Source organism: Eleutherodactylus coqui, chromosome 6 (genome assembly GCF_035609145.1).
Source record: "Eleutherodactylus coqui strain aEleCoq1 chromosome 6, aEleCoq1.hap1, whole genome shotgun sequence".
Classification (NCBI taxonomy): Eukaryota; Metazoa; Chordata; class Amphibia; order Anura; family Eleutherodactylidae; genus Eleutherodactylus; species Eleutherodactylus coqui.
Window position 1 is genome coordinate 199,936,905 of NC_089842.1, and position 27,871 is coordinate 199,964,775.

The 27,871-nt window shown below is 42.4% G+C and overlaps 1 protein-coding gene across 1 annotated transcript in view; it reads right to left on the reverse strand.

The window, feature by feature from the left end:
* The window catches only part of AQR (aquarius intron-binding spliceosomal factor), a 117,498-nt gene that overhangs the window by 65,604 nt on the left and 24,023 nt on the right, over positions 1-27,871 (reverse strand). The window contains exons 13-17 of the mRNA XM_066608583.1: positions 26,989-27,092; positions 24,963-25,065; positions 16,624-16,744; positions 14,928-15,069; positions 10,772-10,950 (exon numbers count right to left, since the gene is read on the reverse strand). Of these exons, the coding sequence (XP_066464680.1) occupies positions 10,772-10,950; positions 14,928-15,069; positions 16,624-16,744; positions 24,963-25,065; positions 26,989-27,092 (649 nt within the window). The remainder of the gene's footprint in view (positions 1-10,771; positions 10,951-14,927; positions 15,070-16,623; positions 16,745-24,962; positions 25,066-26,988; positions 27,093-27,871) is intronic.

Below are 27,871 nucleotides of genomic sequence, written 5' to 3' on the forward strand. Positions count from 1 at the left end.
AAAAAAATAATCGAAAATATATGCCTTTCAATGCCCATTTTTTACAGTGGATATTGGAACCCGCAATTCAAATTCGGTCGTGTGAGCCCGGCCTAATCTACAGTAATTTTGGTACACAGCTGTATTAGACCATTATACAAGGTGAAGGTCATCACACTACAGCACCGATAGTAAGACATGGGTATATAATGTACCTAGAACTCGGTGATTAGTTTAATTAATTTGCCATTTTTAGTGAATGAAAAAGCCCATAAATGTGAAATAGATAAGGAGGCTCTCCCATGTCCACAGGCGTTTTTACTGAATGCCTCTGCATAGAGTACTATGCCATTTTATACAGAAAAGGCTAAGATAAATCAATATATAACAGCCCAACGGAAGCCAAAAGCACACCAATTTGGCATCCGTCAGACGACTAGAGCCCTGTGGATACATCTGATGTGATGTGAACTGAGCCCTAGTCTGCAAAACAAACCAAACTAGGAATCTAAATTTTATAGGAAACGGCAAAGTTTTAATGCGGAAGTGAAACAGTCAGTGAGTGTACTGCTGCATGTCAGATTTGTTTTTCAAGTCTGGCCCCCTGGACACGGGTGGAAATTCTGCGTGGGATTTCCCGCAGAATTTCCACCCATGCCCACCTGCATAGGATTGCATTGCAAAACGCAATCCTATGCAGACGGTCGTGATTTGTCCGTGTGAAAACACACGCGGAAAACAAATAGCGGCATGCTCTATTTCTGTGCGGGTCTCGTAGAGGCCCGCCAAGAAATGCCACTCCCGGCGCCTGGCTCCGTTCTGCGCATGCGTTGGCTGGCCGGTAGATCAAAGAGCCGGAGCTGCGGGAGAGGTGAGCGCCGCACTGGTCCCTGCAGGGGCTCGGGTCGGGTCCCGCTGCGAGAATTCCCATGATCCGACCCGGCCGTCTGCAGGCAGCCTTAGTGTGAAAGTTTGGTGAATCATAGTATGGGTTGTCCCTTAGCTTTCCCAGAAAGTGATAATTATGAAACTGCTAATTTTTACCAACGTCATAATTAGGACCATCCGCATACTCCTGGAATTCCTGGTAACTTGGAATTATTATCATTAAGCCCAAAAATGCTAAGTTACTTTACATATGAAATACAAAAGGGATACTTTACAAAACTAGAAAAAGAAGTTTAGGGTGCGTTCGCGTGGATGAATTGTGTCGCGAAACCCACGCTAATTCCGTTACAAATTCATGGCCTATCACTTCCAATGGGAATCTGCGCTGTCGTATATACCACACAGATTTTATCCACAAATTTCAGTGTGCAGAGGAAAAATAAAAAAGAAGTGACATGTCATTTATTGATGTAGATTCCATAGTGTATACGGGTGGAATCCACACTGGTAATGCCACATGTCGGCTTGCCCACTGAAAAGGCTAAATCTGCATGCAGATATGTGGGTATACATGAACAGAGCAAATTTCGGCGGCAACATTTGCACAAGGAAAAACTAGAAGCAATAAGATGAAGTGGGTGGAGAGACAGATTACATATTATAAAAAACTTTCTGACAGTGAGGGTGATCAATGAATGGAACAGGTTACCACGGGAGGTGGTGAGTTCTCCTTCAATGGAAGTGAACAAAGGCTGGACAGACATCTGTCTGGGATGGTTTAGTGAATCCTGCACTCAGCAGGGGGTTGGACCCGATGACCCTGGAGGTCCCTTCCAACTCTACCATTCTATGAGAGGTGGCATTCACGTGGAAAGAAAATCTGCATCAGATTCTGCCATGTGAGCATAGGCCTGAGCCATAATAGGTTTGCACAACCCTACAATACACAGTATTCAAAGGAACTTCTACATCATTTCTCAGAATTTTACTCACCTATATGCTCAACAATTCCATATATGCAATGTTAAAGGGATAGTCCCATCTTGGGTTTTAAAAAAAATCATAACTCCTTTATTTATCCATCGACCTTGTTGTATGAGGGCTTGTTTTTGTGGAACGAGTTGTAGTTTTCAATGGTGCTATTTAACGTACCATATAATGTACTGAAAAACCTTACAAAAAAATCTAAAATTCGGTCATATTTAAAAGAGTCTTGTTTCTACGGTGTTCACACTGCAGCAAAAATAACAACCTTATTCTCATGGGTCAGTACGATTACTACTATACCAAATTTATATAGTTTTTTTCCTTTTTTTTTTTTCCTGCACTACTTTTAAAATATAAAATATCTTTGGGGAAAAAAAACCTGAATTATTTTCTTCTGCAATCTTCTGACAGCCATAACTATCTTTCTGTTGACATAGTTGTGCGAGGACTCATTTCTTGCGGGACGTCTTCTAGTTTCCGTTTGTGTCAGTTTGGAGTACACGTGACTTTTTGATATTTAATATTATTGATAGATTGGACTTGTACAGATGCAGCGATACCAAATTATTATATATATTTTATTATAAATATGGCAAAAGGTTGTTTTTTTTTTACTTTTATTACCTTTCATGTTTTGAATTAATAAAACTTTTTTAAACTGATTTTTACATTTTTTTGTAGTCCTCATAAGAGACAAGAACTTATGACGGTCTGATTGCTCCTGTAGTATGATGTAATATCATAGTATTACATTATACCGTGATATGACACTCAGTCTATCAAGCCACGCCACAGGCATGAATTGATAGGCAATCTGCAATGGCAGACCTGGGAGCTTTCAGAAGGTCTGCGGCTGACATGGATCATCGATCAGGGCATTAAAAGGGTTAACAGCTCTGATTAGTGGTGGTGCAAATTGGAGTTGTTCTGGGTGGGTGTCAGCTGTAAAAAAAAAATATATATCAAGCACCCGCATTGTACGAAATGGGATTGGCTCCCAATTTCCCTCTATACAAATCCTGAATCTGCATGACATAACTGTACATGCTGGAGCATAAGGCCTCTTTCACATGGGTGCCGAAGATATCTCTGTGAGAAAAAGACAATGATATCGTAAATGTGTTCTGGGCAATATCGCTGTATTTTGTCGCCCAGATACCACAATTTTGTGTCTCTACAAAGTTGCGTGACTGTATAGCGCTCTTTTGCCGGGATTTTCAGGGGGCTTGAAATATAAAGCTCTACCCTGAAAATAAGCCCTGGCTGCATTTAAAAAATTTAAAAAAACGAAAACAAAATCCAATACATCACCCAACAGGCACTGTCTGCTCAGTCGCACTTCTCACCGCAGGTCCCCAACATACTTGCTTGTAGTTTTTACCTAGTGTTTCCTGGTCAGGGGTTCAAAAACCCCGCATCCAGGAATCACTGGCTGTGATTGGTTCTCAACCAATCTCTGTAGTGCTTGGTAAACCAATCACAGCCATTCAATGGTATGGCTGTGATTGGTTCTCGAGCACAACAGCTCAACCAATCAGAGCCAGCGCTTCCTGGTGGCAGGGTTTTTGAATACCTGACCAGGAAGCACTGGTGAAGACTACAGGAAAGTGTGTCGGAGCAGAAGAGGAGACGTGCAGTGGAGCCGACAGCACCTGTTAACTGATGTATGTTTTTTTCCTTTAAATCAGCTAGGGGTTATTTTAGGGGAAACAATACAATTTCCTACTGCAAAAGTTGCCTCGCACTGCATGAAAACAGTGTTTTCGTGTGATGAAACGCAAAGAAAGGCTCCCTAGGGAAACATGGGCTACAAAACATCATCATGAATAGAGGCAATATTCAGCATGCTGTGATTTCTTTCTCGCAAAACATCACAAATGTGAAAAAACCCATAGGAAAGCATGGGATTCATATACATGCGATTTGTAGCTCTGTTGCATTGCAAGAAAAACGCGAGATTTTGACGTTAGTGTGAATGTGTCCTTAACCCCTTAAAGGACAAAGCTGTTTTGTAACTTAAGGACCAGACACTTTTTAGGGATTTTACCCATGTGGTGGTTTTACTGCCCTATTTTGTTTCCTTTAGCTACCAAAATTATTTTTGCTGAGTTTTCTTTTCACCACATATAGGGCGATTTTTAAAATATCTTTCTCACTAACTTTTTTCCCCCCGTTTTTTAGTTTTATTGGGGGTAAAATGCTAAAAAAAAAAAAAATTTTTAAACATTTATACTTATTTTTTTTTGTTTAGTATATTTACGCTAAAATAAAGTATGGCAATGAGTTCCTCTATTTGTTTCGGACATTTTGATATATAGTATGTATGGTTTCGGTTAAAGGGCGCACAGGGCGACGGTTTTGGTTGGCGTCAGCTTTGGGTTATTTTCTTTCTTATGTATATATTGTGTTTTATTCTGGAATTTTGTCTTACTGATGTATGGACTCCCTTCCACTTTCTCTTTCAGTACACAGTGCCTTCTCCTCTGGGTTATCAGCAGTTACTAACAGCTGATAACCTGTCCTGCCTCTTATTGATTGCTGAGCCAGGAGGCTTAAAGTGCCGCTGTAATTTTACTATTGGCGGGGTTTTAAGCCTAGGACCAGGCACCGTATATTTACCGCGCCTGGTCCTTAATGGGTTAGACTCACATTAACTACTTGTATCAAATTCACCTAGCCATATCTCAGGCTTTATTGCTGATGAGAATCTTGGCTTTAAAGCAAGACCAAAATGCTGTCTCTTTAAAATGAGATCACAAGAAACTCTCTATCCGCAATACAGCTTGAGATGTAGCCGTTAAAAGCAAGGACATAAGAGAAAAGTCTGACAGGTAAAGGGTTAAATTGCACCTTTCAACTACTTTCTTTCTAATTTACAGAGCAAGTGATCATAAGCATTTTTGCAATATGTTCAATCAGCCTATTTTGTGTATTTTTAGCTAAACAAAAAAAAGCCCCTTGACCTGCTACCCCATCCCTATTCAACTATGCAGCATGTTTTAATGTGATTTACGTTTTCTTAGGTTCTCTTGCACAAGTTTTTTTTTTTGCCAGCACATTTTACAAAATGCTCATGTGTGTAGATATTGCCATAATATACTTATTATGGCGCCCCCTGGTGTTCTTTTAAATCCCTTCACAGAATATCCACATAATGTGTTCAGTGCTGGTGGGAAGTTACTATGTCTAGTGTGCTGATTGCTATTAGCAGCCTGCACAATAGCAGGAATCATTGTGTTACCTCTGTCCAAGAGGACCCCGGCAATGGGGTAGAGGATCATGTGTGATCACGCAGGAGTAAAAATTAAATATCACACTGCAATTGTCCAGAATGTCATGTATTAATGTCAAATGATGTGAACAAACATTTACTAGGGTTACATTAGAGAATATAATTCAGCAGCTTCTCTTCGGCCGCTTTCACAAGGCCGAGAAAAATCACGCGATTTTTGCGCAATGCGAGTACAAAAGCAGAATTATGAAACCAATGATTTTCAATGGCTTCCTTGACATTAGCGATGTTTTCACCGATGCGATGTTGCAAGAAAATAAATTTGCGGCATGTCCTATCTTTCAGTGATGTGCAATTTTTTTTTTTTTTAAATCGCCCAAGTTTCGCTATGGAGCCTCCTTTTTAATTGCATTACAACTAGAGATGAGTGAGCATACTCGCTAAGGGCAATTGCTTGATCAAGCATTGCCCTTAGCGAGTACCTGCCCGCTCGGGAGCAAAGATTCGGCTGCCGGTGGGGGGCGGGGAGCGGCAGGGGAGAGCAGGGAGGAACGGAGGGGAAATCTCTCTCTCCCTCTCTCCCCCCCCGCTTCCTCCTGCTCATGGCCGCAACTCACCTCTCACCTGCGCCGGCAGCCGAACCTTTTCTTCCGAGTGGGGAGATACTTGCTAAGGACAATGCTCGATCGAGTAATTGTCCTTAGCAAGTATGTTCGCTCACCTCTAATTACAACGCGTGAAACTTGCGATTTTTGTGCAATGGGTTTTTAACATTAGAAAGTCCTATTGACTTTTGCGATAAAAAAATCACGCAATTTTATCGCGGATGGCAGTGACGCGATGCAAGATTATTCTCAGGAAAAAGCATAGCCGATACTCAAATGTCGCAGGAATATGCAATTTTCTTGCTGCAAAATCGCGATCGCCCGTGTGAAAATAGCCTTAGAAGCCGACCATGAAATTCGATTATCATGTGACCTCCCATCCAACACTGTGTAACAGTTATGCCTTGTTCAGACGTGCGTGTCCAATATCAGACTGCTTTTAATGCGCGAGTTTTCGTTACGTGTTTCTATTTATTACGTTTGTCTGTGATCCGTGTAATCAGTGGTTTTTCACATTCCAAAAGAAAAAAGTGAAGGACAACTTCGTTTTCTTCTAGAATTTCGTAGTAATGATCAGTGAATCACAGCGCAAACGGATGTCCTTTATTTCATTGCTGGCGTACCCATTATCTTGAATGGGCAATTCTAGGCCATGAAAATGAAAATACGCTCGTGTGAATAAGTCCTTCATGTGATAAGTGAAAGCAATCACTTGAAGGTATATTTCAGATTTTTTATAATAGGAATTCATACCTTTTTCTAAAATGCATGTATAGATAAGTCCCTACTTGCAAACATTCGAGTTACAAACTTCGCTAGATGCGAGAAAAGTGTCCTACAGTATGATGTAATGCAATGGCATTACATTATACTGTACAGCGATAGAACAAGCTTCTATCAAGCCATGCCATAGACATGGCTTGCTAGCACTCTACATAGGCAGCCCTGGGGCCTTTCAGAAGGCTTCCGGCTGCCATGGCAACTGCATGGCAACACGTGATCTTATCACAGGGGGCAGCGCGGGACTCCAAAAGTCGTGTGTAGGCTGTTTCCCACAGCTCCAATAAGCCGCGCTGCTCATCGAAGCTGTAGCTGTTGTGGGTAGGTGTCAGCTGTAAGAAACAGCCGGCAACCGCGTTGTATGGAGCGGGATCATCTTACGATCCCCTCTCTATACAAGAATTTGTTCGGACATACAAATGCATTTACGAACAGCTTGCTGGAACAGAACCTGTTCATAAGTAGGGGACTATCTGTATGTAAAATTCCACACAAATATGTTCATATCAGTGAAGTTAATACGTTTTGCACAATACAGCGGTATATAGTCCAAGAAACATTCCTGTGTAATACATTTATAAGCTATGGGTGAAACCACAAGATGCAGCAGAATACACACAGCCTGTAGATGCCAACATTCGCTGCCCCCTGAATAGAATCCTTCATAAGAACACACCTGATGCAACCAATCAAGGGCATTATTAGTTGCATCAGGTGTGCTTGAGATAAAATACATCAAATACTTGGACTAGCTAGGGCTTTGTGGACCATGCCCTTTCGTGGGCAGATTGATCATCCCCATCTGCACACGTCTGCGAACTTACGGCACAGGTGTGCGTTCAAAGCGGTCCGTGGATGATGTGAAACACAGCAGCCAAGGTGGGTTTATGCTTAACAATGCCAGCCAGAAGAGACTGTCTGGGCCTGCCCACTGGACCAGACCACAGATATTGGCATGTGGCACAAAAAATGTTAAAAGCCATTTTCTACATGCATTCTATCAAATCAATTTGTTTTTAGAAATTACAATAATTCAGTATTCTGCTGCTGTGAGCAGTTTAGTAGTGTTGAAAGCGCTGACAGGCTCCCTTTAAATATATTTGTAAGATTTTATATGCATTAGGCCTCATGCACACGGGTGGGTTTTTGCTGCAGAATTTGAGGCAGGCGTCCGCCTCCAGGTTCCGCAGCAATAACCCTCCATAGCAAGCTATGGAACAGTGATTCTTCATGCACACAGGTGGAAACCAATTACGGTTTCCGCTCGCGGATGAGAAAAAGGCAGCGTGCTCCACTGTATTGCAGTCCCACACGGACAGCCCATTCGTGGGAAAAGCCAGAGTTAAAAAAAAAAATCTGCGCTGCGCATGTCGTGCGGACCATCCGCAGTACAGAGAAGCTGGAAGAAGACAGATCCGCATGGACGAAGAAGACAAGTACGCGGGGTCACCCACTGCGGTCAGGGACAGATTCCATGCAGGATTCTGCAGGCAGAATTTGGACCTGCTATGTGCATGAGGTCTTAAAACAAAAACATTAAAAAATGAACACTCTTTTAAAAAAGTGGTTATCCCACAATCGAACATTTTTGTCTAAAGCCCAATACCTTCCTAACAAGCCCAAATAAGCTTATCATGTGCCTTCCTTCTATGTTGGTGAAGGTTTCTTAACTAAGCAAACAGAGTGGTCTTCCTGCTCAGTCATATGACTACCATTTCTAACTAGAAAACTCCAAAAAAAACAATTTTCTTGGTCTCTGCAACTCCAACCTCTATGCATTTATCAGTGCACTGACAGGGTTCATTTGAGCTCTCCATCTGAGCTTTATTTACAGAGTATCAAGAGAGAAGCAGAATGGAGTTCTGCAAAACCTTTCTCTCCCAGCCCTCATAAGGCAGTATGGTGCATCTTGTCTCCACCAGAAGAATGGGTGGAGACATGGGTTGCCCTGGTTGAGTTCTAGGGGAGGGCCAGGTAACGCCCACAACAGCGGATTGGCTTATACTCTGCCTTCTGGCAATTGTGCTCGCTACTGCCCTGGCATTCCCGTTGATCTGCACATCTGGCCACCGCTGTGAGTCTCTCCCCGGCGGCCTGCAATGTCCACTCCTGAAGCCGCTGTGCACTTCTGCCTACCGCTATGACTTTCCTCCCGACAGCCTGCAATGTCCTGTGCTCTGTGTGTGTGCTCCCTGCTGGGTTCCCTGCCCGCCTTTTGTCACTCACCCCGCAACTGTCTCTTGTGCCCTCCCAGCTACTGCGCTCTCAGTCTCCTCGCTGCCATTCTATCAGCGCTGGAATGTGTGTCCTTTGGTCCTCCTCCTGCGGCGCTCTCCCTTGTCCTCTTCCGAATACTGCACTGTGAGTATCGGCTACAGGTGAGGCAACTGCAGCAATGGGTGTATTTGCAAAGATTAAAAGGGGTTTCCAGGATTTTTTGGATTTTAGCCTATGGATGACCTGTCCTCAGTCCAAATCAATAGACGAATGGCAGGGTTCCGCCACTTAGAATTCCTGCCAAACAGCAGATTGCCTGTGATTAAATTCAATGGTAGCTGCGCCTGCAATACCAACCTGAGCCACCGTGATAAGGTCAGCGTAATCTGCTTCCTGAGCTGTCCATAGTGACAGTGGCACAGGGAATCAGTTGTAATGCAATGAATAGAAAAGTGGTCTCCCCGCACACAACGATGGTACAGGGTGTTAAAAACAAAAACATGCACGTTCAAGGCACAGGTCATCAACAGAAAAAAAATCCAAACAGTCTCATACAACCCCTTTAATGATTTTAGATACAGTACACACTAAACAACCAATGCGATCTTGGGCATACCCCTTTAAGCTCAAATCTTTAGACTCATTCACTCCTAATTAAAAAATATCTTTAAAAAAACTCCACGAGCAATGAGATCTTTCACCTCCCATATTAGCCTATTATATAACAGCATTACAGAACAGCGGTTATAACTCAAAAATGGAGATAGGAGCTGATAAAACTCATTATACGAGAGGCTGCTGATAATTCTTTGGCTTTGTGTTCTTTTTTTGTTTCTATGGTAACGAATGTTACATCACATGAAAGTCTTATGTGTCTAATATATGTTTTCAAAATGTTGTGTTTGTAGTTTATGGCAACAGTGATCTCGGCACGCGGGAACACAAAATGGCGGAGTCTAAGGCGATATTCACCGCAAATGAGAGCTGAGGAGTAATAAAATTCTTGTTTCTGCAAGGATATTTATGGTGATATGTCGCAGACATTGGGGGATCAATGCCCTTCATATTCTACAGTTAAGAACTGGGTTGCCACATTTAAAACGGGCCACTTCAGCACCAATGATGAGGAACGTCCTGGACGACCATGAGAGGTTGTTGTTCCGGAGATCGTCGATGCTGTACACAACCCTTATACTGGAGAATCGGCCAATTTCAGCTAAAGGAATAGCAGACATCATGGGAATTTCTGGTGAACGTGTTTGTGTCATTATCCATGAACATTTGAACATGAAGAAACCATCTGCAAAGTGGGGCCCCAAATGTTTGACAACAGATCAGAAAAGCATGTGAGTGAAAACTTCACGGTCTATTTGTCAGCGTTTCTGGACTGATCAGAACTTCCTGGATCGACTGGTCACTATGGAAGAGACCTGTTTTTTTTATATAACCCTGAAACAAAGAAGCAGTCAAAAGAGTGGAGGCACAGTGGTTCTCCTCGCCCAAAGTAGTTCAGGGTGCAAAAATCAGCCACTAAGGTGATGGCATCTGTGTTCTGGGATAAGGAGGGCAAGCTGCTAGTGGACTACCTTCAAAATGGTTCCACCATCAATGCAAGGTATTACATTGAACTTTTGGACCAATTGAAGGCAGCTCTGAAGGCCAAAAGGTGTGGCAAGCTGTCCAAAGGAATCTAGTTCCTGCTAGACAACGCCTCCACTCATACTGCACAAGCGACCACGGCAAAACTGGTCGGGCTAGGTTTACAGCTGGTTGACCACCCATCTTATTCACCAGATCTAGCTCCCTCCGACTATCATCTGTTTCCAAACCTGAAGAAACACCTCAAGGGTACCAAATTTCACACCATTTCTGATGCCATGGCTGCTACGGATGACTGGTTTGAGGCACAACCGAAATCCTTCTTTTTGCAAGGCTTAAAGAACTTGGAATACTGATGTAAGACGTGTGTTGGCATCAGTGGAGAGTATGTGGAATAAATGTAAAGTTTCATCTTCCTATCTCGTTTCAGAATTATCAGCACCCCCTTGTAGAAGAGCGACTGCCATCACTACGTTATCCATACCTTCCCATTCATCTTTTATCTGGTCTCGGACATTCAAGTTGATTGTGACATCCGCTCGAACTCGAGTCGGCCAATCTTCTCCGATATTTGGCTTTGCTACTTCCACCACTGAGAAAGCAACAATAGGCTGGGCCATGCGTGCCCATCCACCAAAAACCACACCGCCATATTCAGATTGCCTGCGTGGAAAATTGTGTACAATTACAAAACATATGAGCCTTACGAGCAATACCGATTAATTGCAAAAACATGTGACCCTTAATATTCCTTACACCCCATTACATACAGAATCATAATTAATATCTAAAAATTTATAAAATAAAAAGCCAATGGCCCCAGGCTCTGGTTATTAATACAACATTATTTAGGTATGTGCCAATTGAACATCAGAGGGTTGGAATAATGTCAGGTCTGGAGGTGACAAGTATGTCTATTTGCTTAGAATAGCAGATCTGAGCTATGAAAGTAACAGATAAAAAGACAAGCAAGCTCAGCACCCTGAAATAACCATGTAATATGACACAGCCGGCATGGCTCAGGTTCCAGGAATCATTCCTCCACATTAGCCAGAGCAACGGAGGGAATTTTGTATGCCTCTGCCTGCCGGGGAGTGAACAAGAACATGTAATTAACCATTTATTGTTCAAGAGGATAAAGGATTTAAAGTGCCGACTCTCATTATAACCATAGGATGTTCCAACTGGTAGGAAGACTGAAGTCCGCAACATTCACTCCAACTACAAAGTGTTCTGTTCCTCCCAAAAAATGGGCTGTGACCTCATATGGATCGTTGAAAACCTACAATCAACTGCAGCCCGCACAGACTAAGGACTATCTTAACTCTTCCATATACAGCGCTCTCAAGCAGTAAGTATCAGCACTGGTTGGTGTATGCCTGGTTAACCTGGCAAAGCAGCACTTGGTAGTTACAATGTAACCCTTCCTAATCTCTGCAATGGACACATATTGTATCACATTGCTTATCCAGGCACAAAGCCATAACCATTCATCATGTTCTCTTTAAAGGATAACCCCATTTCTCCAGGAGCCCGGGGGAAGAGGAATCGCAGCAACTAGCAATTCATGGCAAATACCCTTCTGATATCACCTATGGAAAAAGGGCTCGTTCACACCAGCGGATTCAGTTTTCCTGCTTCGTTTGTGGAGCAGAAAAACGGCACCCCCTGGTGGAACAGTTCTGTCTTATGATGGAATAAAACAACGCTGAATAGCCCCCATTGGTTATAATGGAGGGTTGTGTGATTCCTGGCCTGCAGGCCGGCATTTTGCTGGAGTTTACAGGACGAAATAGTGCAGCTTGCTGTGCTATGTTGTTCTGTTTTCTAGCAGAAACCAGTGATTTAGGTACCAAACGTAACAAACCCTTAAGAGTTCGAGGTGAGGAATAGGCAAAAAAAAAAACCTAGATTCTTCAGGTTTTAATTGCAGTTAAGGCAGTCTGTCATTCTGCCGGGGATTAAGAGGGTTTTGTGGCGATGCCTTAAATATCGGATTGGTGGGAGTCTCACCTGTAGGATCTTAAAGGGGTATTTTCATCTGAGAATATGCCAGGAAGGTCTGATAGATACAGGACCTGAGTTATGGAAACAGTGTAGCATGCTAGGATATGCTGTATGCTCAACTCCCATTCATGTTTGGCTGTTTCCAACCACGACAATGTGGACCAGAACTACATGTGTTCCAAATTATTATGCACATGCCATTTTTTTGTTTCCTTTTCCAAAACAGACAAGGATTTTTAGTTCATTCTCAAACGTTCTATTTCCCTGTGGATACGATTACTAGTAGAAGCGGATAATGGCGATTGGCTTTAGATTTAGAAATTAAAACACAATATGTTGCCCCAAAGTATTATGCTGAATTCCCCTTTTGGACACATAGTGACATTCATATCACTACCATAACAGATCTGTTATTTGCTGCATGCGCAGATCATTTTGCAAAAAAAAAAAATTAAAACCCACTAACTCCAACAGTTTATCTTTCCAGGTGAAGTTACATATTGATATATAAACCTGTCTTTAATATGACTTTAACAACTATTCTATCCATTGAACTTGTAAGTCCATGCATGCTTTCTGCTTGTAATTCATTAGAGGATGCCAATATTGCCTCCCAGAGCTGCTGTTTTGGGTAATACTGACGCCCACTCTCATAGATCTTCCTTTTAAGGATGCTCCACAGGTTCCCAACAGGACTGAGGTCAGGAGATGATGGTGGCCAAACCATGACTATCTCCTTTTATGCTCATAATAGCCAAGGAGTCAATGGTTTGTTGCAGCATGGGATGATGCATTGCCTTGCATGACCACAGCCGCTGGCATTGCCTGTGGTCGCAGCTAGCTCGAACTGTGGCTGTTTAACTGCTTAAATGCTGTATCGGCCCCCTGCAATACAATCGTGGGGTGCTAATGAGCTCACATGACAACTCGGAACCTTGTGAAAACTCACATGCATTTCAGCATATTAAGCCCTGCAATACTCAGTAACTGCGATAAAATGTTCGCAAGTTCAAGTCCCCTATGGGGATTAAAAATAAAACAAATAATAATAAAGAATAATTTTTAAATATACTCATTGTCAAAAAAAATCAAGCACCTAGGAGTTGTTGGAATAAAAGGAATTGTGATTGTAAAATTGATATAAGTAAGCGATTACATATCAGAGAAAAGGATCATTTATTGCAGAACCGAACCTTTCAACTGAGCATACAGTAAGTACCCTGTTGTACCACCTCTAGCTTGGATGAAGGTGTCATACAGGCAGGGATGGAGGCATACTAGTTTCAGATGGTATCCCGCGGCATATCAGTCCACAGTTGCTGTAACTGAGCCTCTAGATCGTGCAAACTGATACACTGTCTAAGTTGGTGTCCCAGATGGTCCCATACATGTTCTGTTGGTGAAAAATCTGGCAACCGCCAATGTTGTGAAGGCTCCTGTGACCCCCTTGTATGCGCAGCCGAGCATTATCCTGGTGGAAAATCCCTCTAGGAAGCCGCCATGAGAAGAATACATGAGGCTACAGGATGTCCTGAACATATCGCTGAGTGGTCATTGTCCCTCGTACCACTACTAGGAGTGACCGATCGTCGTATGTGATGCCCCCCAGACTACCACACCAGCAGGGGGCAGTGCGCCACTCCACAGCAAAGGCGCTCACCCCTAGGTCTGCAGATATGAGCACGGCCGTCATCAGTGCCAAAACTAAACCTGGATGCGTCACCGAAGACACCCCAGTTCCCCTCAAAGCAGTTCAGTTTCATTGTTCACAACATCGCTGCAAATGGAAGCTGAAAGAAAAGCAGCTTGACAAAAGACCGCAATTGGCGGTTGAAACATTGCTGTTTGCTAATGTGAGAACTATGCTTTTTGCACCCCATACGCTGCTCTTCCACTGACTGCTGTAACACCTAACAGTCTGGTCAAAACGGCCCAAGTGGCGGGCAATTCGTCAATATGACCATCCAGCTTCTCACATCCCAGTAATACGCCCCCTTCCTAAACTCTGTTAACTAGGCGAAATCTCTTCTGTGTCGTAGAGGCACCTAGTGGTCAACAAGCGCTACAGAAAGCGAAAGAAGAAGTCACTACACACAAGGAGCCTCTGAGAGCCTTTTTATAGGCCAAGGGGAGAAGCATTTTTAGGTCCTCAGGTGGCAAGACCCTTCATCTAATCACACAAGAACTCTAATCATTTGTATATCTACCTGAGATGTAACTGCATGACAAGTTTTGCAGAAAAACATCAACTCCTTCTACAGGCTGTATTTTATTTTTGACAAAGAGTGTATTAGAAAATTAGCAATTGTGTTCACTCATTTAATTTTTCTAACTGGTCTATGCACTGCTCCGTGATTGATTTGCCAGTACTGATCATGTGAGCAACACTGGTCAATCACAGAGTAAGTATACTACATTATAAGAATACCAATGCACTGTACGTTATTTGGTAGTCTAAAGATGGCGACAGAAAAGACTGAGTGCAGGTAATATGCCCCTCCACCATTTGCTCCAAAGACAGAACTTTGTCCTGAAACGTGAGAGTGGCTTTAACATTTGCTAACAATTGGTAACTTTGTTTCTGTGGCTAGCTTAGTTCAGGCAGCTCTGAAGAAGTGTAATGTGTTGCTCACCAGGGCTTCAACCGGCACACAATATCTTCAATATCCTGACGAATCTCATAAGTAGACTCCAAACGGAAGAGGTTGAAATTGCGAAGAAGATAGTCATGTAGTGTTAAAAACTGCAGATTCAACTTCGGCAATGCCAGACACCCTAAAAAAGAAAGTCAAAGTTCAGCAGAGTGCACAGCAGAAAAAAAACTGCAAATTATTCAGAAAAGTTTCACCAGCACGTGCAAATGGAGTCTCTGTGCTCTGCTGATAGCACGGGGAGGTGTTGGATTTGGCGATTTCCAAACCTTCCTACTTGGTAATCGGATAAAATGTTACATGACAATTGCAGTAAACCTATACAAAGGGTGTATAACTATTTTAAAGGGGTTGTCCAGTTATATATTCACATTTTAAAAATAGAGCCAAAGACTTCAAGCAATAAAACATAAGGTACTCGCCGACTCTCAGCACTGGGGATCGAGTGACGCAGTCCCAAGATTCTCCAGGTCACCATTGACAGCGGAAATTAGGTGATCGCTGCCTACCAATCAGACGCTGGAGCTTCACCCTTCAGAACTCCTAGCATCATGGTGCCCAGGATGTGAGTGCTGATGCCAGGAAAACAGGCGGTGATGCTGTGGTCTCTAATTGGCAGGCAGTGGTCACCTGACTTCCACTGTCAGAGACTGGGAGAGTTGCAGGGTTGAGGTGCTGGCTCCCCAGTGTTGAGCACAGGTGAGAAGTTGAACCCTTTTTTTAAAATATTGTTAAGTTGCTTAATTCTATTAATTATTATCTAACCAGACAACCCCTTTAAAAGAACAGGATGACAAATGGTTATAGTTATAATTACTACTGCTAATAATATTGCGTATATCCATGACAGCATACTCTGAAATTCTTTACATTTGAGAAAAGAAATCCTAAAAAAAATATTCTTTAAAACAAGTAAACTTTCTATGCATACCAAAACAGACTTATGACAGATATGGGCAGCACGGTGTTGAGCACGGTATCCTTGAAGCATTGGGCTCCTGGGTTCAAAACCCAACCAAGGACAACACCTGCATGAAGTTTGTATGTTCTTTCTGTGTTTGCATGGGTTTCTCCCAGGTACCCCAGTTTCCTCCCATACTCCCAAAATATATTAACTGGCAAACTTAGATTGTGAACCGCCATAAGGACAGAGCCCATTATCCATGTATAGTACTGCAGAATACGTATGCACTATATGAACTAGTAAATAATAAAATATGTCCCTGATTAATAGGACTCCAGATATACACACCTGAATGATAGGTCATACATGTCTTTTACTGAAACATCTCACACACACAAAGAACATCAACCACCCCCCTAACTTTCTGAATCCCAGGTTTGTAAAAAGTATTAAACGGAAACAAACACATATATAATAAATCCATAAAAAGTTTAAATAATCTCAAACATCCCAGTATGGGGTCTCAGAGGCACAGCGTGTTGCCTGGAGTGTCAGATCTCAGTCTGCCGCTGTATGTGATGCACAAGTCTGGCAACTGAAGTGTTAAAGAGTTAAGTACTGTGACTGCTAAAAGTCACATCCGTGTAAGCCCTCCAGGCAGCATGGGTAAGACAAGATTACATTTCAAAGCTTGAGTTATATTGGTGGTTTTCACGATATTAGAGCTTATTAGAACGATCAAAATGAGGCCTGCCTATCAGTTTACAGCCTCACCTTCCCCAGAATAGTACTCTGTGGGCACAATGTTCTCATCCCATATGATCTTCTCTGTGGGATACAAGGGCATCTGGTTCAGCTGCTGGATTTGGGAGATCCGCCGTTCATGACGAGACACCTGAATAGTGGGAAGATAAAATGGGTTTATGCAGAAGCAATGTACATGGGATCATATCTGCAGTGCAAGAGCAGGAAACATTCATTTTAAAAAGGTCTTTAACCCCTTTGCACCCTGTGGACTGGAGTTAGCACGTACATAGCCGTCCACTGCAAATGGTGTGCACAGAGGGGGGGGGGGGGGGCGCTAGGGAGCTGAACCTGCTCCATACACGGCGGATATCGGTGGTCTTCGACAGCAGACACCCGCTGGCAACAGCCGTGTGATCGGAGGTAACTTTAATTGCGGCTGTTAACCCTTTAAATGCCCTTGTCAGTTCTGACAGAAGCAGTTAAATCTCCCAGATGGCCCCGCGAGTGTGAGTGTTCTACCAAAAAGATGCCCCAGAATTGTTATTTCAAAAAGAATATAAGCATTTACGAATATAAACACATCACGAGAGTTGAGAGGTCCTCCATCTTTACATTTTCATCATTATTTTGTAAAAAAAAAAAAAAAAAAAAAACAGATTGATCAATGCAAATATATTATTTTGTTAGTAACTTTTTCTTAAGAGCTTGTTAGAGTTTCCATTTTCCTGGAAGCAGTAACATGGAAAGCCCTTTTCATCACAAAGCAGAAACGATTAGCATAGATCAGGCCCTCCGGACTTTAATCCATTAAGTCCATTTGGCTTTTTCTGTATGAAATAACAACAACCTTTAATATATATATATATATATATATATATATATATATATATATATATATATTATATTATATATATAAAAATAAACAAAACAAAACAAACATGTTCCGCTGCACTTTACGAGTCAAATGGACCATATAGAGACAAAAGTCAGACATAACAAACACTGCAAAGCTAATAATCAAATAGAACAGTAGTGGTGAGAGCCATGCTTATAATATATGAGGAAAGAGGGCGACACGAGGGACAAGTCCCTGTTCTGTGCAGTGGTCCGACCAACTTATGTAAATAGGGTAGTATACATGATACTATGGAGGCGGTCACCAGCCAATATCTACATATGTATATAGTGAGGGTGATCCTGTGATCAGGTTTGGATGAAGGGTATTGAAGGGGATGGGAGGAAAAGCATTTAATGGATGTAATAGGCCTTCTAAATGTTTTAGGACACACTTAAAATTGTGGCTGTTGGGCAGCACATTCCAGAGAACTGGTGCAGCTCAGGAAAAGTCTTGGAGACGGGAGTGGCAGGTTTGGACTACAGCGGAATTAAATCGGAGGTCGTTGGCTGAATGGAGAGCATGGGTAGAAGGAGATGTAGGGTGGTGCAGCACTGTGGAGAGCTTTATGGATGGGAGTAATACATTTAAACTGAATTCTATAGTGCAACCAGTGCAGTGACAGGTACAGGGTTGAGGCATCAGGGAAGCAATTAGACAAATCGATGAGTCTGGCTGCTGCATTCAGGATGGATTGGAGAGGGCAGGGTTTGGTGAGGGGAAAACTGATTAGTAGTAATCAAGCTGAGAATGAAATCGGGGCAATAATAAGAGCATTAACTGTTTCTACTGTGAAATAAAGATGGATTCTAGAGAGGTTTTTGAGGTGCAGGTGACATGAGGGTTCAAGTGATTGAATATAAGGGCAAAAGAAAGGTCAAATATGACCCCAAGACAGTGGGCAAGCTACCAAGGAGTTATGGTAAGGTCACAAACAGAATATGTCAAGACTAAGTTTGAACATGTAAGCACAAAAAGAGCGGTCTAGGAAAGATTTCGTTTTAGATAGAGAGAAGACATAGTTTCAGAGAAAGCAGTCGGACAATCACTGGTGTTTTGTAGTAGTGAAGGGGTGATGTCTCGAGGAGAGGTGTATAATTGCAAGCTATAAGTGTAGAGATGGTACTGAAAGCTACATTTGCTGATAATTTGTCCAGTTAGGGTGTGTAAATGGGAAGAAAGGACTGAACCCTGAGAAATCCCAAGAGGAAGAGTAGAAGAAGTAGACCAGAGTACAATACACTGAACGAGCGGTCAGAGAGGTAGGAGGAAAACCAGGACAGAGTAGCGTCTCTCAGGCCTATTGAGCAGAGCATGTTAAGGAGGAGTTGTGATCCAAGGTGTCAAATGCTGCGGATATCCAGAAAAATCAGTAGAGAGTAGCCGACATTAGATTTAGCTGTCAGTAAGTCATTTAAGACTTTTGTAAGAATGATTTCTGTAAAATGTAGAGTACTAAACCCAGATTGCAAGGGGTCAAGAAGAGAGTTTGTAGACAGGTAGGCAATTAGCCGATAGTTGACCAGACGTTCCAGGAGTTTGGAGATGAAAGGGAGACTGGAGACGGATTGGTTGTTGGCAGTACAGGACGTGTCAAGAGTTGTCTTTTTTAATAAAGGGGAAATAACTGCATGTTTGAGGGTGGAGGGATAGAAACCAGAGGAAAGTGAGAGGTTAAATATTGTAGTGAGATGACCGATGATGGCTGGGGAGAAACACTGGATGAGGTGTGAGGGAATAGTGTCACTAATGCATATAGTAAGGTGAGAAGAAGAGAGAAGCCTGGAGACTACTTCTGTTATAGGATCAAATGTTGAGAGGAATGAAAGGGATCAAAGCTACTTGGGTTTGTGATATTCTTTCCAGCAGGATATTCTCAATTTTCTCTTTGAAATATGTGGCCAGGTCTTCTGCACTAAGATCTGTCATGAACGGCAACACTTTAGGTCTAAAGAGGGGGTGAAAGGTCTCAGAGTTTTTTAGGGTCATTGGATAGTGAGAAGAGGACAGGGGTGAAGTTGGCTGGTTAGACACGATGAAGGGCATAATCTCCTAATGGTCAAAGTCTGTTGACACCTGCGATTTCCTACACAGGCGTTCAGTACATCTAGAGCACTGCTGTTGGCAACGTCTTTGAGGAGTGTGCCAGGACTGCGGTGGAGGGTCGGAGCGTTAAGGCAGCGTCCAGGGTGCGCTTAGGGGTTTCATTATAATGTTTGGCCGTCAGATCAGGCTAGGAGAGTGAAGAGATTGGTAACAAAGAGGACTGTAGGGAGTCTATAAACTGCTGAGTACATTTGGTATGTAGGTTTCTGTGTGTTAGATAGGTAGGAGTGTCACGGTAGAGACAAAAAAATTTTTGAGAGTGAGAGTGTCAGAGAACGAGATGGGATAGTGTAAAATGGGAAAATAACCTGATATTACATGTGGATTTTGTCATGGATGTAGCTGCAGAATTCCCATGTTCATCACATTAAAGGCACAATCTAATAAATATACTGTAGATTTAAAAATCAGTCTTGAGTTTTTTCTGTGCGTGTCTAGGCTTTTCAAAATCCCATATACACTGTAAATTGTTGCAGATTAGAAGTGAAATCTACAGATTGGCTAACTGGACTTGACATCAAGGTGACAATAGTCTGGTTTCAGCAGATGTGTCTAAACTTTGCATTTCACTGTCTACATCTAAAGCTAGGGCGCCACATGGCGAGCAATCGTAACTACGGGGAAGGACAGTAACTGGGTTTTTGCAATAATCACTAAAAATCCAACACTGCTCTGCCATGTAACACTGTGGAGCACTGGCTTAAGGTGCTCCTAAATGGAACGATTATCGTTAAAAAAAAAAAAAAAAAAAGTTAAAACGAGCAAAAGTGAGCAATAATAATTTGGTTTATACCCGTGCCAACGACTAATGCGAATTGCTTGAAACTTGCATGTGGCACAGAGTGTTAAGGCAGCAGAAATGCAGACCAAAGCTCTTGCTCACAACGACCTGAAAGTTGCGGGTTCAATCCCTGCATGGTTCAGGTAGCCGGTTCAAGGTCGACTCAGCCTTCCATCCTTCCAAAGTTGGTAAAATGAGTACCCAGTTGGTGGACGGTAATAAATACATTACCTAAAAGCGCTGCAGAAGAAGTTGGTGCTATACAAATAACAAGATTTATTTTTTATTTCTACTTTTCATTTGTCGTTCAGTTTCAGCAGGACTAAAAATCATCATTGGCTCGTTCACTTGTTGGTGTGTTCAAACACTCCCCGCTCAGTGTTGTACATAGGAATGTGAAGCACTGAGCGAGAAGTGACTGATTCTCAACGACGATCTGCCTGTCTAAACATGCTGCATGAGTGCAAATGAGTTAGCGGTGAAGTCACTCGCTAATTCACTCCTTCAAATGAACATAGTCTAAAAGCAGCATTAAACAGGAGTAAAGACAAAAGAAGAATTTTCAGCCAGCAGTATGGAACGGATTTGTTTATATGTATACGTAAATGTGCAAGTAAGCATTAAATGAATTAGTGAGGGAGGGAAAGGGCTTTGTGCGCCAGAAAACCCCACACAGACATTCTGTTACAAGCACACATTCCTACAGGCTTGTATACAATGTAGCAAAAATACACTATCAAATTGTATATGGCTCGTGCTGACAAGTAAATACGGGATGGACTGACATCTAGTGGCCGATTAGGACTTTGCAATCTATATTTTGTGACTAAGTGCTGCTGAGTAGAAACAGTGTCTGGAATTACAACCCAAGGGAATGGAGATGAAATGTAGCTTCAGCACAGCAGCAGAGCACTCTATAAAACAGAAATACAAATAGAAAAATAGAAAATCTGAAGCTTTTAAGTTGGCACTACTTGATAACAATCCCCACGATGATCAGGCAGTGAAAGTGGCATTAAATGCATGTGTGTAGTTTTAGGTGGGTAACATGTTCCATTTAGTTCATGTCATTGCTCTTTAGTTTTTTTCCAAAGGAATTTACAGTTTACAATATATCCGGCTGCACCAAGACACTTATTTCATCTTGCACTTCTGCACTGTGCACCAGTAGAGGATGACTAGAACGTGTCAGCAGACAAGGGCCTAACTCCACAACTCTCCACTTGCAAAATCTGAAGGTTTTGCTCAGTCCGAAGCTGCGTGAAATGAAGACAACAAATACTTTCTTTGTCCAATATCCAGAAAGGATACAGGATACTAGGCGTCTCCTGACTCCTTGCTACTGCTGTGTGTGAATATTATTTATATTATATATATATATATATATATATATATATATATATATATATATATATATATACACATATATATACACACACACACACACACACATATTATATATATATACACACACACACACACACACACACACACACACACACACTGAAAGCTTTGCGGTCCTGCTATATACTCCTGTGCATGGCGATAAGCAAGGAACCCCATACATACCAGGTTTACCTGAAAATAAGACTGTCTTATATTAATTTTTGTCCTAAAAGAGGAACTAGGTCTTATTTTGGGGGGGGGGGGGGAGAATGTCTTATTATACTTACTTAGCAGGTTTTGTCCAGGTCCCTCCTGCTGCTCTCTGAAGCTCCAATGCACTCCTTGCAGTCCTTGGCCTTCCTCCAGGAAGCGATGGCTCTGATTGGCCATCGAGCGCTGCTTAGCCAAGCAATGCAGAACCCAATGAACCAATGCGATTGCTGTGATTGGTTCATCGAACGGTGCAATAATTGGCTGAGCAGTGGTCGAAGAATCAAATCACAGCTATTGCATTGTGGAGGTGGGATTTGTGAATTGTCTGAGCCATGGCATTACCGAGGTAATGTATTCATTATATATATAGTTATAATGAATACATTACCTAGCAGGCTTAGTAATGCCATGGCTCAGACAATTCACAAATCCCACCTCCACAGTGCGATATATATATAAATAAAATGCAGCAAGAGCTCATTTTTGGGGTAGGGCTTATATTTGAAGCCTCCCTGAAAATACTGAGATAATCATGGTAGAGCTTATTTACAGGTTAGTGCTTATTTTCGGGGAAACCGGGTAGGTTAGGGTGGCAATGCTTCATATATAACAGATTTTGAACATTTATATAGTACTGATGTCTTGAAGGTGCAGTTTTATGTGCCCCCCTACTTTTGATAGAGAGAGTTCTATCTCCTTTGATATAGGATACTCTCACGGACCATCACGTCTGCGCAAACGGGATCAGCAAGCTGCGATCACAAGATACTCATGCGATATATCTCGTTCCTTAATGACTCTGGCTTTTTTGGCCCTAGCGTCTCTCCATAGACATCTGCACATGCGCTCTCTTCACATTATAGCTGATGATATCGCGTGATGTGTTATCTTGCCAGACACGCACAGTTGTAATACTGGGACACTGAAACTGCTTAACTACTTGGATTCTGGACAAGATGGAGTACATATGGATCCTGGACCATCTCTATGTGAATTGTATCGGTTTAGAGTGGTATATATTTGATTAAATGTCTGTGACAAATTGTTAATAGGTGAAACTAATTATATGTGGGTGTACACTTTACTGGGATTGGACTATGTAGGTATGTCAGTCTATATGACTGTTACTATGTGATTTGTTAACTGAGCGTGACAAAGGCCGTTGCTGATTTTTACTCGGAGAAATAAATAAGAAGAAAATCTTTTTGCACCATATATGCTGCCGCTGTCTTTAATTTCTGCTGTGGATTCCCTTGGAGCCTTGGCTCAGGCTCCGTAATGCTGGCACTGCATACATGATGGCCTCATCCAGGTGGATTTGTTCTGTGTGCTGCCAGGACACTCTCTTTCCTTGCTTGTGGACCTAATACTGTCTAACACATACAACAAACCTAAACTATTTTAAGAGACTGTCAAGTCTGACTTTGTACCACCTTCTAGCTTAGTTTCACGTGTTTTTGGTGCATGAAGTTACATTTAGCCCACGCCCCTGGCCATGGCTTAAGAGCTATTAGGACGCCGATAAAGATAGAATTTTGACCATTTCAGCTCAACATTGTATGAAAATTATACGCAAATTATAGTTTTTGATGGCCAATAGCAAACTCTTATGTATCAAACATGTCCTCTAATTTTTTGGGGCTATGATTGGCTGAAAATGAGATTGTATGGTATGATCAGCCAATCATTTGCCACTTTATGCAAACGTTCCTCCTTATGATGGCAGGTAGTCTGTCATGACGTTGGTGACACTGCTCAAGTACACAATCTCAGAGACAATTGAACAGCTGAATTTTGGCTGATCAAAATCTGCCTCTATGTACGGGTTTACCATTTCCCTTGTCAAAAAGCATGTCTCTTCGCAGCGCATCACTACCAGCCCTAATTGGACAATACACAGGGAGGAGTAGTAACAGCAGCAATTCTTCTATGGCCGCTGAAACCTGTGAGTGGCTGAGCGGTCATGTGCACAATGAACAACGCGCAACCATCCGCTTCTTCCGGATTCCGTAAGGAATGAAGCCGCAACATTGGACGGGGAGCCGTTGGGATACAGGAGTATTCAATTTCTCTTGATTGTAACCCTTTATATATGTATTTTATTAGGCCTGTGTCACACAATTTGCGAAATGGGTTCGTTCACATATGCGTATTTTACACACACACACACACACACACACACACACACACACACACACACACACACACACACACACACACGCTCTATTTTTCTGCGCATTTGTACAGGCAAAGAGCCCATATTGAACTAATTACCTATTTGCACACAACAAGTACAGGAAAACATGCACATGTCTGTGCAAATACGTAATTACCACTGTGCAAATGGGCTTACAGCCATGTGACACCCAGCTTCATTTTTCAGAAAACCCCTTTAAATTGAAAGGGTGAAATCTGCTTCAGGTCTACTCCAAAATCCGCATCAAAATCTGTAGCAAATCAGCTACATGTAAACACACCCTATGTGCGCTTTCACACGACACTTTTTATGTTCAGTTTTTTGTGAACCAAAACCAGGAGTGCGTCCAAAATCCAGAAGACATGCAAATATTTCCATTATACTTTCTCTTCACTCCTGGTTTTGGCTCACAAAAAACTGAAGATAAAAACGGTCATGTGAAAGTGCCCTTAGTGTAGAATTCTGCAAAGGTTTACAAAACTGCAGCTGTGGCTCTGCATGCGGATCAGCCTCATTTAATGGGACTAATGTGAATGTAGGTAACCAGTCACAGAATCCGTGTCAAGATGTGAAGTTTTTTATTTATATATATATATATATATATATATATTTTTTTTTTAATGCAGATTTCAAATCTAAACTGGATAGACTATGGTGCGATTCCCATTCAGATGGTCACAATGCTCGCTGATGCCATGTCAGTTCCGTAGCACAATACGCCATGTAAGCAGGGCCTAAGAAACAACCAACAGTAACATATTTAATACCTCAAACATTTTTGAACTTACCAGCAGCTCCAACAGAAACTCCCTGTCATATTTAGTCTCTTCTTCTTCAGTCAAAGCAAGCAGTAAACAGAGGTACGAAGCCACTTGGTGGAGTGTGTTGGAGCTGGAAATGAAAAAAACTTTGTAAGCAAAAGAGTTTGCTGAGGTTCGAGGTCTGTACATTACCATGCAACATGTCTGCTCTGTATAAGTTACAAGAAAATAAATCTCAAATATCCAGCCTAAGGTCTCCTGCACACAGGCGGGTCGGACCCGCATGCAGGATTCCTGCAGCAGAATTCGACCCGTTGCCTGGCCGGTGACCCCTGCGTACCTGTCAGGTGTCATCTGTCAATGCTGCGGATATGCCGGGCCAGCGCTCCATCGTGCATGCGCAGTAGCCGTCGGCGCAAGGCGATGACGCGTACCCCGCGATACTTTCACAGTGCTCACTGCGGGATGGACGACTTCCACTGACTTCAATGGAAGCAGTCTGTGCACAATCGATTTTCGCTTGCGGAGATGAAATCATAATATGCCATAGCATGCTATGGGCCTGTATTTGCTGCTCCCACCACGGACTCTGCAATGCAGATCTGCCCGTGTGCAGGAGGCCTAAGGCCAGATTCACATGGGCAAGGGGAATAACGGGCTGAGTTTCTCTTGCGCTTACCAACATGCATTTTTCATGCGGATGCTATGAGTTTTTCATTTTAAAACTAGCTTGCATTACCGTGAAATTGCAATCCTCAGGCGGGTTCATGCACGTTAATGGATTGCAGCGGTATCACACTGATTTCAGTGGGAAACATCACATCGCACGGCATGCAATTGCCACGCGCTGTCTTTAAAGGTCCCATTGAAAACAACGGGCAAGACGTTCTGGTGGAACGCCAAAGGATAGAACGTGCTGTGATTTTTTGCTCATGTGGTCATTTGAAGAACACACTCCAATAATTCAGTATTTTGTACACTTAAGGGCTCATGCCAACGACCGTCGTGGGATATGCCCACGGATTTATGCATCAGAGTACCGCGGTGGTGAACAATACGCACCCGCCTTCTTTTCTTTATTATAGTAATGGAGACCTTTCGCTGTGTAAATCCGTGGCAAATAGAACATGTCGCATTTTTTTTACCGCTCGTGTAAATCCACAGTAAAATTCTGCATGTTGGCATTGGCTGGCAGAAAAGCTATTACGTTCAATAGAGTCTAATAGCTGCGGAATTCCGCCGCAGGAACCGCGGGTACAAATCTGGTCGTGGGCATGAGCCCCAACGACATCCAACAAGCAGGGCTTAATATGAAGAAATCCATGGCAGCTCTGGGAGCATTCACTAGGGCCCAGGCTACCATCTCTCAACGGCATTGATAAAGAATACTAAAGATAAGAGTAGCAGTATGGATGGAGCTTTATGGCGTAGTGTATGAATTGTTACGTATCCTGCATCACACTCACAGAATCCACTCTCCTTTATGTCCTTATGATCACAAGGCAGATCGACTCTAGACATAAGGGAGAGGGGAACATTCCCTATCAGAAAATGAGACAAATATTTTTATAGTTAAATCCAGGCAATAATTCTAAATATTTTTTCTATTTACAAGTTTCTATCTTTGGATATTCCAGGATTAATGTTAGAATAGCGCCACCCACTGTTTCTATTCTGTGTCCACCTCAATAATTGTTCCACCTACTCAGTCTTGCCTCTCTTTCTGCACCACTGGGTGTGTGGCGGGATCTCTGGTGTTGAGCAGCTGCTTCAGGTGTTACTGCACAGAAGCAAGAGTGAGTAGGTGCAAATATCTTGGAATATTTAATGAAGTGGATCAGACCCACAAGGGTTCTTCAAATGAAAAAAAGCAGGTGGCGCTATTCTAATATTAGTCCTGGAATATCTGGGAATAGAAGCACTTTTTTTAATAAGAGTAAATACAAAAATGTTTATAATTAAAGGCTACATTTAACTATAAAACAACATTTACCATGGGACGACCCCTTTAAATACAATGGTAACGTGCAATGGACAGCTTTTGTTTACTTACCTTAGTGATCCAAAACACTTCAAAAGGGATTCCCGAGTATCCACAGCTGCCACATTGGAAAGCGCAAAATTGTGCAGCTCTGGGAAATGGGCGAAAGCTGCTCTCTATGTGGACAAATGTGTAAGAATTAGCACAGATAGCAATGACATGACAACGTCAAATTTTTGGTTCACTTTGGTAATATCTTTTTTACATAGCGTGATAAGAAGAATACCCAAGAGCAATGCATTAAAGATAGCACTGCAATGGAAAAGCATGCACACACTCACTCCACTTGGAGCTTATCATTTCACAGTATTTAAACCACAAAATATTCCTAAAATGGACAGAACTGAACTAAACATCAGTACTTAGCTTCCCAAAAAATAAGACCTACCCCGATAATAAGCCATACCCTGATTTTCAGGGGGCTTGAAATATAAGCCCTAGCTAAACTGCACGAAAAAAAACAATACTTACCTAGTAGGCGGCGTTCGTGTCCCAATGATATAATTCAATGAATGGCTGTGATTGCTTAATCGAGCACCGGCCCTGACTGAATGAGTTGGCATTCGATGAACCAATCAGAGCAATCGCTTGCTGGAGGCGGGGTATTTAAGCCCCGCTACTAGCAAGCAATGTTCTGTCAGCGTTTAGGATTACATTGAAGCCTGAAGCAGCGCCGGAAACCAGCGCAAGGGACCCGAATGCCGCCTGCTAGGTGAGTATTAAGAAACGCCCTGAAAACAAGACTGCGTGCCTCTTTTGGGGCAAAAATTAATATAAGACAGTGCCTTATTTTCGGGGAAACACTATTAAATCTTACATTGTGGCTCTCAAACTAAGTTCTAGCTACTACCAGAATCCCAGGATTAAAAATGACAACCATACTAATATCCATTTG